The 15,828-nt window shown below is 33.7% G+C and overlaps 1 protein-coding gene across 1 annotated transcript in view; it reads right to left on the minus strand.

The window, feature by feature from the left end:
• Positions 1-15,828, minus strand: part of LOC148272974 (uncharacterized) — a gene marked incomplete at its 3' end in the record, with an annotated part of 152,908 nt that overhangs the window by 100,022 nt on the left and 37,058 nt on the right. Inside the window, exon 4 of the mRNA XM_088239320.1 lies at positions 5,062-5,248. Coding sequence (XP_088095446.1) covers positions 5,062-5,248 — 187 coding nt within the window. The remainder of the gene's footprint in view (positions 1-5,061; positions 5,249-15,828) is intronic.

The following is a 15,828-nucleotide window of genomic DNA, read 5'->3' on the forward strand; positions in this document are numbered from 1 at the left end:
GCCGTTTCCCCGTAAAAGTAGGTAGAGAGGATGGAACGCCACGTCACTCTATCTCAGCATATAGACTTCGCTTCTTCTACCTTCATACCTATTCTCGTGCACGCTCGCCGATTATTCCGATTCTTATCATAAGTTAATTATAAGACTAGGTTAATTTAATATTTAAGTTTAGTAGAATAAGTTTTAAGAACACCATTTGGCGGGGAAGACGGAATTCGGCGGGAAAAGAAGACCGCCTCAACCGAAGCGTGCGCCCGCCAATCAGAGCGACGAGACCAACCGGGAAGGGGGGACGTCTAAAAGATGATAAAAACCGTGACGCCCGCTTCCCGGACTCTCTTCCACTTAGACTCTCTTCCATTTAAACTCTCTTTCTACGGAAGTCTTTTCTACACGAACTCTCTTCTACGGACTCTCTTCTCCTGCGTCAGTTGATCTCGAGGGTCACGGGCGGGTGCCTTGCCATCCCCGTGGCCCAGTCAGCAGCCCAGTCAGCAGCCACTAGAGAAGCCACCACGCTGGCTAACCAGCCCTGAAGTCGCAGCCCCGACGCTGCCACCTACGACGTAACCCGCGCGCTCACGTCGCCGCACCACGGTGACGCAGCCCACGCGCCCACGCGCCCACGCGCCTACGCCACTGCGCTCATGACGAGCCGCCCACGTCGTGCGTCCCTCTACGCACCCGACGTCACTTCTCATGCCCCGCCATGGGACAGGAAGCCACGCTGCCGCTCATGACGAGCCGTCCTCGCGGCATACCTCACCGCAGCTGGACGCCGCCGTCCCAGCTAACCCTGTCGCCGCAGCCAGATGCCGCTTCCCCCTACGATGCACCACGCCGCCGCCCCCATCGCGTCCTGTGCCCACGCCGCACGCCAAGGACCACGCCGTCTTCGCGTCACCACGCCGCGCGCCGCATCAGGGCGTAAGGTTAATTTTAAGTTTATTGTTTAAGTAGGTTAAGGCTAATTCTAAGTTAGGTTAGATATTGTTTATAATTTATTTGAAATACATTTAATATCCACAATTTATCTTTATTCCTTTCTTACCCCTCCACATTGACATAATTAAACTGAATGCAACTTTAATTTAATTGTTATTCTTTACGAATAACTGGCGCCCGACTAAGCCAACGTCTCTAATCTCTCTTAATTAATAATGATTTTTTTTAACGCTAATTTTATTTAATTTTATATATTTTTTAATTTTTGATTACCTTTTTCGAGGTTGTCAAGGTTTTTTCTAATCAATGTGAACACGGATATAAAACAAGAAATAAACATGAAGTAAGACTACCATTTTGTAGGAAAACAAGTACACAGAACTCGTTGATGCACCGAGCTGTACAGTTATATTATAAGGAAATACCATTGGAAATAAGAAAGCAAAAAAAAATTGTTTCATTTAAATGTCAATTAAAAAAATATGTGCTTAGCAGATAAATTTCGTGTTAGCTTTATAGAAGTTTTCTTTTTAAGTGTACGTATATCATTTGAAAAATGTTAATAATTAGTATATGTTTTAATAATAATTAGATATAAGTTAATATTAGGACATTCATTTATTATGTTTGTACTATTTAAAGACAAAATAAAAATATTAAAAAAATAAAAAATTACAGTCTGAATCATCTAAATGGTCAAAGTTTGTTGCAACGGAGAAGAAAAACATTTTTAAAATGGGATTATGAAATAGGCATTTACAAGGATTATGATTATTGGCTGGTTTAAATGGCCACTTTAAATACTCTGTAATATAAGCAGAACAGTAAATGTAACGCAGTGTGTAAAGTAGCCACTTAAACCAACCAATGACAGGTCGTACGCCCAGTAAATGTCGAGACATCAATATTCATTTATCAAAAATATTTTCCCTCTAATCAACACATTATGATTGAACCAGCTAGATAAAGAAAAAGTATAAAAAATTGAAAAGCATTTTCAAGCGTTGCCTATTAGGTGAAAAAATTCAGCCAGATGAATCTTACCCACATCAATATAGGCTTCGGCCCTTTACTTCACAAAAGTCAACATATGGAAAAGTTGAAATGTTAATGTTCAAATATAAGCAGAATGGTAAATGTTACACAGTGCGTAAAGTAGTCACTTAAACCAGCCAATAACAGGTCATCAAGCTCTGTAAATGCCTAGACTTCCATATTTTATTCTCAAAAATGTTTTTTTTTTCTGTTTTAACGAATTAAGATCTGAATAACTCTCTAAAGAGGAAAACCAGCTTGGCTAAAAACATTTAGACATACTCAAAACATTGATCATTTAAATTATAATTAAACTTAATGTAATTTAATATTTGTATTTTACCACTTACCGACTTTTCAATGTCTACCGGTTTCAAGACGTGCCCGTTTCTTTGTCAGGGCACTAATTAAACCAACATGCATAACCTACTATACACCTTCATCATAGTTGTTGCACAAAAATATAACACCAACACGACATGCATTGATTGCAAATTATCTGGGTATGCATTGTTCAGGTATTATTACAACTTCAGAATCCTTTGTACTCAAAACCACTCTTCACTCGCCACCTTAGTATCCTTTAATTAACCGCCACATTAAGATTTCGTGTCGTATATCGCGCATTTATTCATTTAAACGCGTGCCGCATCATAAAAATCTGTTTCCACCAACCGTTAGGGTTGAGGCCCAGATCCGGGCCTGCCATCGTGTTAGTGCCGCTCGCAAGTGTCAAGTCGGATCCGGAAAGTCTATCAAGAACGAACCAGGTTAGTGGCATCCCCAATCCATCTCATTTGTTGGGGTTGTGACTGATTGACACTGCATACCGCATATCGAGAATACTCACTTATTTTCATTAAAATTAAATACAGTCCACTGTGCTAAATTATATCGTAGAAGCCCTAGGGCTGCGCCCCCCGCTATTTCTCGTCCCGTATCCGCGTGGAAATTCGTTTTCCCACCATGCATTTTAATAAACATAGTTACATACAAATATTTGAAAACATTTAGTAAAATGTTTGACTACAAAGTTAACGCTTAAAATATGAATAATATTACAAGAAAAAAATATTTTGGACGTCTTAAAGTACTTGCTAATTGATGTTGTGTTTTAATTATCACTTTGTTATTTATAATTTAAAAATACAGCATGACATGTGTTTATACTCGTATATGCCTTTGAAATCAACAAAGGTTCGTTTTTAATCACTACCTATCATCATTTTCCTATTTGCATCCAGTATTGCAAAAAGCATTGCTTTAGTAATCTGATTGCTGCGTATGAAGAACATGTTTGTTACATATTTTTAATCAGTCTTTCCCTTTAGGTACCAGTCAAGGAACAGTTTATTTTTATAGAATACACATAATACACAATTGTTTTTATGTTCCGACTTGTTAGAAAATACCGAGTAATGTTGGGACTCTTCTATACTAAAATCACTATATTTATACATTGATATTGTGACACATCAATATACAAAATACATAGAAAAAATTATACATGTCAATAAATATAAAATAGAAAAATTATTTAATAATACATGATGTAGCTAGGTAAAGATCATGTATCTTAAATTTTAATTGAATTAGACAATGAAATACTGCTGTCAAGAAAGACTTTTACAGATGCGAATCTCAAAAATCAATGTTAATTTTTAACTTATCGTTAATTAATTTTTTTACGTTTTATAATCTGTTATGTTTATTTGATGAGTTACATTTGTTTTTAATTTTGTTTCATATTATTTAAACTGAATTATTTATTTTTTTAATGCTCAATTTTTGTAACTCTTTTTTACTTTTTATTGTAAAACTATTTAAGTATTACAATAAAATAATTATTCTTATTATCATGTGGATATATATATAAATAAATATATATATATTTGTAGGTTTAGAACAGGTATTTTTGTATCTAGTGAAGCTGCTAGGAATACTTTATTGCAATTTTACGTGTCAAGTTTTTTTTTAATTGTGAGTATGCACAGACAGCGTGCGGTGGCGGTGGGTTGACTTTGTGAGGAATGAATATATAAAATAATAACGTTTGGTGGACTAGACACTTAATACAAAGCGGGTTCCGTGGTGTAATGGCAAAGACATTAAATTTAACTCACAAACCGAAGGTTCCGGGTTCGATTTCCGGTGAAAACACAAAAAAAAACTTATTTTTATCAAGCCTGTGTCTTGTGTGATGTATGTAATTTACCACCGTAACTGGGCTTCTTGGGCTATTTTGGGAAATATTTAGGATGCTGACTAAATGATCAGCGGAATTCGGATTTTGAAATAAATACCAGAATTAAAATTGCTAGATTAGCCTTCTATAAAATGTAGAAACACCTGTGCAACCGAGATCTGAGACTAAGCACAAAATGGAGAGCAATAAAAGCTTATGGATTGCCAGTGTTGCTGTATGGAGTGGAGGGTTGGACTCTTAAAGTTTCAACGATGGACGAAATTGAGGCTTTCAAACTTTGGTTGTGCAGAAGAATGCTTCAAATTTTATGGACTGACCGTGTCTCCAATGAAGCGGTTGTAAGCTTTATGCACAAATAGAGGGAGTCATTGACCACTGTCAAAAGAAGAAAAGCCTCATACTGTGGTCATATATTCCACAATGAGAAGTATTCCCTTCTTCAACTTATTATTGAAGGAAAGATTGAAGGCAGGTGAGATAGGGGACGGAAAAGAGCATCATAGCTCAAAAATCTCAGACAGTGGTTCGGTGTGCCAGATGCAGCAGCGCCGATTAGACTGGTCCCAACCTCCGGTAGGAGCGGCAAAAAAAAAACAATCATAAAGGGTAACATAGAAAGAAATAAAATATTTGAAAATTTTGAAAAAAAAGTAATGTTATTAAACGTTTATATTAGTTCCGAACATGTTATTTACTAACTTAATAAAGTATTCATAAATAAATAAATGAAGTCTAGCGACATTACATATATACGGACCAACCAACCAGCTTATTCTGTAATGTAACTCACCACTGTGATAAGGCCTTCTAGGTTGTTGCGGTGAAACATTATTTCTTTTTAAAAAAAGCGAGTCAAGATATTGCGGAAAGTATACCTGAGCAGGCCTGGGGAGGTAGAGGAAAGATGAGTGTGGTGCTGGACTTCCTCCTGGCCACAGCGCAGCCGAGAGACTGCGGCTTGAAGCTCCTCAGCTGTTGCATGAAGTCGCTGCACTCCATCAGGGCGACGTCAGCAAAGTGCAAGTCGCACAGGATGGCGTTCTTGAAGCGTCGGGCGCGCTTCTGCCAACAAAACAAGAAGTTTAGTTCTTCATACACATACGAGTACACCTCTCATAAGGAACAATTTACTTTACTAAATCAATAATTTGCGTGAAACAATGTTTATATTTATGTACTGTTTATTTGAACTGTCCATGTAACGTCCAGAACATTGTACATGTTCTAGTCTTCGCAATCTCAATCCTAGGGATTGGTTTGCAGCAAAGTCCTGCATCTCGTCTTCCATTGGTCTCTATTTTCTGCAGCTCTCTTCAGCTTGACATATGAAGCGCAGTTTAAATCTTCGCGTACTTGCTTCAAATATTCCCGTCGGGGGCGTCCTCTATAATTTGTCCCCTCAGCTATTCCCTCTATGATGTCGCCATCGGGCTCGCCTCTTTAAGATAGTTTTGATTAAGTGCCTTCCTTCTTCGATTCTGTTGAGAACCTCGTCATTAGTGATGTGGTCTCCCCAGCAAATTCCTAATATTTTTCTGTAGCACCATATCTCGAAGGCCTCTAGTCTTTTTTATCTCTTTCGGTAAGGCACCATGTCTCACAACCTTACATCAATATGCTCCATACACGTGTCTTGGCAAGCTGCTTACGGAGTTTTAGATTATTATTATTCGAATCAATTTTTTTAAAATTTTTTGTTAAACGCAAGTTCAAGAGGCAACTGCACGTCGCACTTTGGAAAATAGTAGAACAACGGCATATCATAAGTAATTTTTACCAATATATATACCTGTATTTTTTACGGATACCCTTTTAAATCCATTCACTTCATCGTTTTAAAAGTTAATTTATTATTCAACTTTGTAGCAAAAGATATAAAGTATTTTACATATCTGAAATGTTAATTTTTTGAACACCATAAAACAACTAAAACATGCTTAACATTTAATGTTGTTTTGTAGTCTAGGCATTCATATAAAAATATTTATAAAAATTATCTGCCAAAATTGGCCTATCGTGAAGCTATTGTGAAAAATGTGATAAAAGTCAAAAACCAAAATCCGCTATCTGTGGCGGTTTCAAATGTAGACTATTTATGAAAAATATTTTCAAATTAGTTTGTAATTCATTATTGAATCATTTTTTGATATTATTGATGGGTATTTGTCATTTCATAATAATAATTATAGCCTATTGATATTATAATAATAGTTTGTAAACATTTGAAAGAATTGACTGTAATACCAATTTATAAAAATGGTGACAGTAAACGTATTAAAAACTACAGACCAATCTCCTTGCTCAATACTGTTTCTAAAATTATTGAAAAAATTGTCAAACTAAAACTTAATAACTATTTGGAAAAAAATAATTTACTCTCAGAAAACCAATATGGATTTTGGACAGGCATGGGTACTGAAAACGCAATAGCTAAATTGACTGAAACAATAGCTAAACATCTAGACAATAGGGAAAAATGCTTGGCTATTTTTCTGGACCTGGCTAAAGCTTTTGACACTATTTCACATAAAATTCTATTTAAAAGGTTACATAATATAGGAATCCAAGGGCAGTTATATAAATGGTTAAACAGCTATGTAAGTGGAAGATTTCAGAAGGTGAAAATGGGTAGTGACTTGAGCGAACCTGCTCAGCTCTCATTTGGTGTTCCACAAGGGAGCACTTTGGGACCACTGCTGTTCTTGATATATATTAACGAACTTTGTAACAAGCCATCACTTGGACAAATCATTTCATTTGCAGATGATACAGCTATAATTTATAGCGCATCAACTTGGTCAGAAACTCATAAAAAAGCAAATAATGACTTAAGTTATATTAAAAAATGGCTAGACGAAAACCTGTTGACTTTAAATTCGGATAAAACAAAGTTCATACGTTTTAGTGCAACTTCCGCCGGGCAACCTAATGAAATTCACGAACTTCAACTACATAATTGTTCAGTGATGGTAAATTGCAACTGCAAAAAACTGAGTAGTGTTCAAAGTATAAAATATCTTGGAATAATTATAGACCAGTATTTGAGATGGAATGAACAAATTGAAACTATAACTGCAAAAATTAAGCGCTTAATACATTTTTTCATCCCACTTAGAAATATACTTAAAGTCCCGGACTTGAAACACCTATACCATGCACTGGCAAATTCTGTGTTGACTTACGGTCTAATTGGTTGGGGAGCTTGCACAAAAACCGCCCTTGAACCTGTAGCAATTGCACAGAAATCTTTTATCCGAGTCATCTTAAAAAAAACATTTCGCTATTTAAGTGACTTGCTCTTCAAAGAATTCAGAGTACTGAATATTATTCAACAGTATATATTGAGAACGGTAGTGGTTACACACATAAAGAGAGACATTTACCCAAGCGTCAACCACAACCATAATACAAGATACTCTAATAGGGATCTGATACTAAGTGAAGGGGTCAACACTGTTCTGGCATCGAGACAACACTATAACGTAGGCAAAAAGGTCCATAACCTTTTGCCAGAATCGTGGAAAGACGGGAGTGTTGTCAAGTTACGGAAGGTGTTGACCTCGCTCTTTCATGACATTGGTCGTAGGGAGTCAGAAAAGTTGATGCATGCCACGGATTGGAGAACCTTACTGGATGTCAAAAATATAATATAAAAAATAGGAATAATTTAAAAAATATATATTTATAGATGACAACCATAAGTTTCGCATAAATAAATTGTCTATGTTTTTATGAATGTATGTATGTGTATGCGCATGGGTGTATGTACGTGTGTGTGTATGTACATGTGTATATATGTGTATATTTATATATACATGTGTGTATATATGTGTATGTCTGTATGTATATGAATCAAAATGTGTATCCGAATAAGTTTATATTTTGTTTGTCTGTGCTCTATATTAATTTGTTAAGTATTATAATATATTAAAATGTAATTGCCTAGCTTGGAACGGGGTATGTACCCTTGTTAGCTGGGCAAAGTGAATATGGAATTGTATTTTGATAAAGAGTGTGAATAAATAAATAAATAAATAAATAAATAAATATTATACTCAAATGAACACCATTTTTGTTGTTTTAAATATAATGTTTTATATTTTATTGTATGAAAATACAAATATCAAATAATTTTTTTTTTCATTTGAAGCCTTTGTAGTATTTTATATTCGGGTTATTTTTTAATATACCTCTAAAAATAAAAAAAAATGTTTACTTCTGATCCAAAGCCGACCATTATTGTCCATAATGCGTCGGACTGATTATACATATAGACAAAATCGTCACGTAGTCACGTTTTCCGCACTCTAAAACTAAATCGATTTTGATGATTTATTTAAGAAAGTAAATAAAAAATAAATTTTCTGAATCAACATGTTTACTTTTTTTCGAAAATAGTAATAATATTTGTATACCGTACACTTGAAGATAGTAGATAAAACTAGATGCTTTTAATGGGTTCTTAATGGTCCTAGCTCCTTAAAAATACAATTTAAATTGAAAAAAACGGTAAAGACACGTCAATGTTAGATATAAATAGTGTTTTAAAAATAATCACTCTAGTGCCAGGGAGAAAATACTGGTATGCATTTTAATGAAGAAAAGTCAGACCACGCATTTTCTTAAAATGCCGTTTGCACGTGGACCATACAATACGGTTTCATCCCATTGGACTAGACCATTGTCTACGGGTAAAAAGTAATTTGTAGGTCAAAACATTGTTACGAGAAATTGACATGGAAACAGACGGACAGGCTATCTCCACCGAACAATGATTACCCCCCCCCCCCGTCCTCGTGTGAACGCACACGGACAGAACCTTATTACAATAGCGATTTGAGCGACGCGTTTGCGTCGTTTCCGCGTATTTTTTTCTGCCGAAAATAAACTGATTTTTTTTATTTTTATTATTTAGTTTGTTCTTTAATAATTCGAATACATCTGAGTATAAAATAAATAGTGTCTTTCGTAAACTTGTTCGTAATAAACGTCGTCGTGTATTCATTTTCGCGGTGTTCATGTGTGAACAGCGCAGCGGCTGAATTTTCGTATTGTCCCAGCGTTGTGTCCCGCGCGGTCGAGGCTTTTCAGGAAGCTGGGACAAGATAATATTGTCATATCTATTCCGCATGAAAACAATACTTAAAGGTTACTGAAAAAGATATCTAAATTTGAACTTTTGATTTAAAACATTGGCGTCGACAGGAGGTATTAACACGACGCGGCGCAGCGTAGCAACACAAAAGTATACAATCAAAGCATTAAAAAAAAAGTACATAAAAATCTACAAAATATGGTTGATTATATGAAATCAGTTATTATTATTTATATTGGTCATATCACAAACGTAAGTTTGCGCTATAAACTACTGAATTTTACAATAAATTTTACATCAGACATGAGGCTATTAGCCTGTTACTATATTATTTATTTGAAAATTATTTACAAACACTTAATAATTACATTCAACATTGGCGCGTAACTGTATGATTTGGTAATGTATGAATAAACACGTATATTCCGTAAAAAAATATTGGAGTTTTAAAACAGTTTACCGAATCAATTTTTTGGAGAAAACAACAGCCATTACAACAAAAATACAAGGTAAATTACAACAGAGACAGAGAACATTTAAGAGAAGGGAATATGGAAGTCTAGGCATTTACGGGGCTTATGACCTATCATTGGCTGGTTTAAGTGGGCGTTGTACACACTGTGTAACATTCAGCATTTTTCCTATGTTTGAACATCCATTTTCCTTCAATTTTATTGTGACGAATTGATTAATCTACTCATTTTGGACATTGGGGTATGAAAACAAAAGTTACTATTAGAAGATTTGATTTTTTAAAATCAAAGAGCCTGGAGCCAATGGGAACGCCTTTAAAAATCTCCAACAACATGCTTCTCCAGGCCATTGCAGAGTGGATGCGATGGCTGGAAACGCTGAGACCTCACTAAGGACATAATATATGATAATTAATTTTATTTTTGCCAAAAATCATTTAATTATTAATTTATTTTTATTCAATTAGTTTTCTTTCTTTCCTGAGAGGGTTATTAATTTCATTCGTTTTGTACTTTATTTAAAATTTTTAAGAAAGTTTTTATATTTCAAAATTTTTATAAATGTATTTTTATGTAAGTTATCCCTACGTTGTTTTATTAAAATTTAACATGTTTTTATTATATATGGAAAAATTAAATATTCACTATTTAGCTATTTCACTGGAATAAAAAGAATTATTATCATTATAATATTTTTGTAAATAGCAGATTTTAAATATGAAAATAAAAAGTTTTTTTGTCATTAACTCGGTCCTCATTAAACCTTTTCGTCGACGGATTCACATGGAGAGACCCCAAATTAGCCTTTTTCTTTTAACAAAAAATTATGTGTTAAATAATTTAAAATATTATAATTAAAGTCTTTAATCTTGAATACAATGTCTTAAAAAGTTAATTTTGTAGGGCTTCTTGGTATCCCTCCTCTTGGAAAAAGAAATATTATTTTTAATAATAATTTAAAATTAAATACTCAATACTAAAAAAAATAATATTTTTATCATATCTTTACGTTATTCATACTCAAGTATCATATATTATTCTATTTTAGTTTTAGAACTTACGATAGTCAACAAATTCTAACTACGTGACTTGATGAAATAAACGAGAAGCTTAAGCAAAACTTTTGTTTAAACATGGGTACCAAATACACACGTACACGTGAAAAGCTTTCAAAACAAAGTTATTATTGAAGAAGTCTGATTTTCCACGTGAAACGTATTGTTTCACAAGAAAGTCAGTAGGAAGATAAATAACTAAGCAATGTCAGATTAAATCTCGCTAAAGCGAACTTAACTTGATATGGCCATGTTACTGTTTAGTTTATCGATAGAAATACAATTGTGATTATTACGTTAAAGCTTTATTACACAGATCAGAAAACTAAGCAGATTTTTATTCATTAAAATATAACGTGTCATGTTATGTGTTTCAAATGGTTAAAATCTTGTATGCCAATGCTACGTTACATTACTCGAACTAATTTTGATTCCATTTTTAACTCAGATTCTGGGCACGAACACAAATTATGAGATCGCAAAAACGGTGCTTCAAATCGTAAGTAAAAACTTTCTCGCTAATATTGGCTGATCGTGAATCCACCAGTATTATACGCACTATAGTAAAAATATTCACGTATCTGGATCACAAACGACATGGTTTGGTCTAAGGTCTCTGCTGTACCTTGCTTGTAGTGACGGAGTCCTATAGAATATTTAAAAAATCCAATCTGAATTTAAAAAACTACTACTTGAGGAGGTACATGGAAGGCGATACTAAGTCTTAATGTTTTTTCTCAGAGAAATTCTTACTGTTATATGGAAATGTTGATAATTATGTTTTGTTTTCATTTCATTGCATTATATACTTGACTTGCTATATTATTTTAGTTTAATGTACATATTATTACTCATTACTTTATTATTACATTTCCGTTATGGAAATATTTTTCTGTCCCAAAATAAGTTTGGCGCTACTCCTGGGAGTATGATGATTTGATAGTATAAAAATAATGTTTTTTTGAATAATTAAAAATAATATGTGATATTCGAAAACACGGCCGCTGTTGCATATTAAAGATGATGATATCCAGTAAAAATACATAAATTATCTTATTCAATAATTCATACTACCGTATATTTCGGACCATAAGACGCACTTTTTTACTCTGCGTACTTGTGCGTCTAATGGTTGGATGCTTCTTATTGTCCAAAACTGACTTTTTTTCAAAAATCTGATAAATGAATTTTGGGGTTCACTTTATGGTCTTGATGCGTCTTATCGTTTGCAAAATACGGTAAATTTTAGAACAAAAACGATTTTATTTTCCCTTTCAGTTTCTGCGGGCGAATTTAAATACTATTTGAAAATCGTAAAGAAAACAGCCGAATCCAACCAAAATTTAGATAACCATTGTATTGGCCGGTTTAAAAGCTAATTATGTTATGCAAACGTTACAAACGTGGAACATACACCTGGGTGTGTTTGTTAGAATTGGTTCTACAGATGTTAAGGATCACTATTTGCGCATGCGCAGACTTGTGAAATTCTGTACTAAGGGACCGCCTAAAAGGAATTTAAACACTTAAGCTGTTCCATAAAATGGCCACTTATATCTGCCAATGACAGATCATAAGATCTGTAAATGTCTAGACTTCTATATTCCTTTGTAAAAAATGTTTGCCCCCTCTGTTGTAAAAAAAGTTGAAATAAATAACTCTCAAGAGAGAAAATCCAACCTATCTTCAAACGTTTGGACATACTCAAAACATTATCAGTCTTAGCATGACACCACAGGGGCCACCAAATGTTCCGTTCAGGTATTTGACCAATTTCTTGTTCAGTTTTCTGATCCGTGTGATTCAGCATTCATGCGTAGGTACAGGGACGCGAAACTTTAGGAAGATAATTCCATGTTGACGTATCGTTTTACCAAAATATTTAGAGATTCAATATCCGATTGTGTATTTTTAGGAATTATTCGAGTACTAGTAGGTAATGCGCAGTGTTGCCAACCTTCAATTTTTTTTTGGATGTCAACAGTAATACAGCAAATATACGTGTACAAACTAAAAAACATGAAATTAAACCAACAACAGATATCGATAAAAATACATTAATCATGGACATGTATAAAATATTAAAACATTTTAATATTAATTCAAAAATCACATGAGACCCACTTGAACTCCATTCTATCAAGTAAAAAATTGTGTATCTTTCAGAATATAATATCGAATTTTAAAGAACCTGTTTAAGATAATAAAAAGGAAATGCAAATAAAATATAATATATATGTAAGAATAAACATCTATGTTAAATGAACACCCTCCCTTAACACGAGTTTTCACTCTATTTTGAAGGTAGTAACGTTATTATTTATTATGTCCGTACAAAAAACTTCAAATTTTATAGTTATTTTGTAAACAACTTCACAATTAAAAAAAAAAAAGAATTTATGCGTATGCCTAAGAGAGAGGGTGGATAAGAAAGGGTCAGGGTGTGTGTATGAGGGTATGAAAGAGTGGGCGATGGTGTGTGTATTTGAATAAGTTATTAATTTTTAAATTTAAAGCATTAATCATCTAGTATACGAGATTTAGGTATTATACTAGACACCAAACATTCTTTTACAATTCATATTGAACATGATATCAATAAATCCTTAAAACTCCTTGGTTTTATTAACAGAAGCACAACTGACTTCAAAAATATCAATACCCTCAAATCTCTCTTCTGTTCCCTAGTTTGCCCGTACCTAGAGTATTCCTCTGTTATCTGGTCTCCATATTCAGATGTTCACATTAAAAATGTTGAATCAGTTCAACATCGATTTTTGAGAAAGATAGGGTGGAGGTTGGGCTTATCCAGAGACCAATATACGTATAATGAGTTAGAAACTACCTTAAATATATATTCTCTTCAAGACCGTCGAAATAAATCCGACCTTCTAGTCCTATTTCAAATTTTCAACTCACTTTTTGATGCGCCTGAACTACTGAGCTTAATAAAATTAAATATCCCAACTAGAAACCTCAGACAAAACTTACTCTTTCATACCGATTACCATAAAACAAACTATGGTTTTCATTCCCTTATGCCTAGAATTCTTAGGCCTGCCAACAAACATACTAGTCTTGATTTCTTTTATAAAAAGTTATCTTCCTTCAAGCGATCACTGAATCAAATTAAATTATAAACACCTCTCTCCCGGTTCCACTTCCACAAAGTCTATTTTATACCATTGAGCCCATTTACTTTTTTAATAATAATTTTCGAAATATAAATATGTCCTCAAAAATGCCCATTGGGCGTATATATACATAAATAAATAAATTAGCTTTGTGGTCAAATATTTTATTAAATGTTATTAAATCTTTGTATGCAACTACCCACCGAACCCTCCATGTCTACCGGTTTCGCGACGTACCCGTCTCTTCTTCAGGAAAACAAATATTAATCTAACATGCAAACCTACATCTCGATCAATTTTTGTTACATGAAGGTAAGGTGATCAGTCTAATGCTTCAAATACCAGTCCAGGGACTATGAAATATTCTAGTGTGAAAACACCGTTTTAAATAAATATTTCATATTAACCATGTCGGGAATCGAACCCGAGACCTCTTGAATGGTAGGCAAACGAGCTGACCATAACACCACGAGGCCGAATTTTTTTATTTATTAATAGACTATAAACGAAAAACTTTTTTAATTTTTTTTTTTAAATATTTCATTGTTATTATAAAGTTTTTTTTTTACGAGTGGAATGATACGAAGCGGCTTTTCAAAGGCACTCTTTTTTGCGTATTTTTTGGCATTGTGTTTAGTAGTTTATAGAAAACTATAATTGGCCTATAATTTTGGTTTATTTGTAAATACTGTATTTTTTTGTAATAATGGTTGTTGTGTTCTTTTTTTTTCATAAATAAAATAAATCAATAAAATGAACAAGGACATTTTTTTTTAAAAGTTGATGTATCGTATTATCAGCGCTATGATTTTTTAAAGTTTTGTATTTTTGAAATTACTTCGCGTGTGACTCTCAAGTTGTCTTCCTCTTCTTCTCGATGAGTTTAGCTGATTGGTCAGATGACCTACCGAAAACCGAAAATCTACTATTACACAATTGTTTGATTCGGAGGGGTTAGTGACGTCATGCAAAGTATGTAATTTTTTTCATACATTTTCAATAAACTTCGCCGTACAATTTATTGCTTTAATTTTACTGCACGTAAAAACATTTTTTGTCTATTAAATTTCCCGCAGGCTTAACTTTTCATTGTACGTAATCCGGTTTTTAGTAATTAATGTCCTGAAATTGGCAGACATAAAAAACCGGTAAGTGGTTATATACAAATAATAACTAACATTTTATGATAGTACAATACAATTATTCGGAATTATAAAAGTTAAATAAAACTTTGATACTGCTAAGTGGACGATTAACTATGCATTTATGAATGATAATTTATTAACAGTTATACGTTAGGGAGATCGTGACTGAAGTGGTAACAATACAATATTCAATGAATAATTAAAAAGTTAGATTCTCGAGAATACATTATCCAGCTAACGTTATATCAGCCAACCGTGGGAAGTTTTGCCTGTCAATCCTAATAGTAATCGACATACAAACTTTGAACAACTCAATCTAAGCTTTTCTCGTTTCAGTGGTAACTGACGCTCTTTGTCAGTGTTCTTCAACCTGTGGGCCACAAAGTCTTGCAGTAAAAATTAAATTTAGAAAATCAAGACTCCCACAAAAATATTATTATTCCAGTAGGAAGGATGTTCCTGTTTAAGTTACACACGTAATTAGATTAAATTGAAGAAATAAAAAGAAGAGTTGAAGATTGAATTTGTGGACGCTTTGATAGCCCAGCTCTTATTTTATTTGTTTTATTTTATTTTATTTTTGCACCACACAAGGCCAAGAGGGCCAATAACAGTGATGAATTACATTACAAAACACCCAGGCTTGGTTAAAATCACATTCTAATTTTTGTGTTCTCACCTGGAATCGAACCCGGATTCTTCCGTGCGTAAGTCAAGCGTCTTGACCACTACAGCGCAGA

The sequence above is a fragment of the Micrasema longulum genome, unplaced genomic scaffold (assembly GCF_059751315.1).
Source record: "Micrasema longulum isolate JH-2025_06_02 unplaced genomic scaffold, ASM5975131v1 h1tg002133l, whole genome shotgun sequence".
In the NCBI taxonomy this organism is placed as follows: Eukaryota; Metazoa; Arthropoda; class Insecta; order Trichoptera; family Brachycentridae; genus Micrasema; species Micrasema longulum.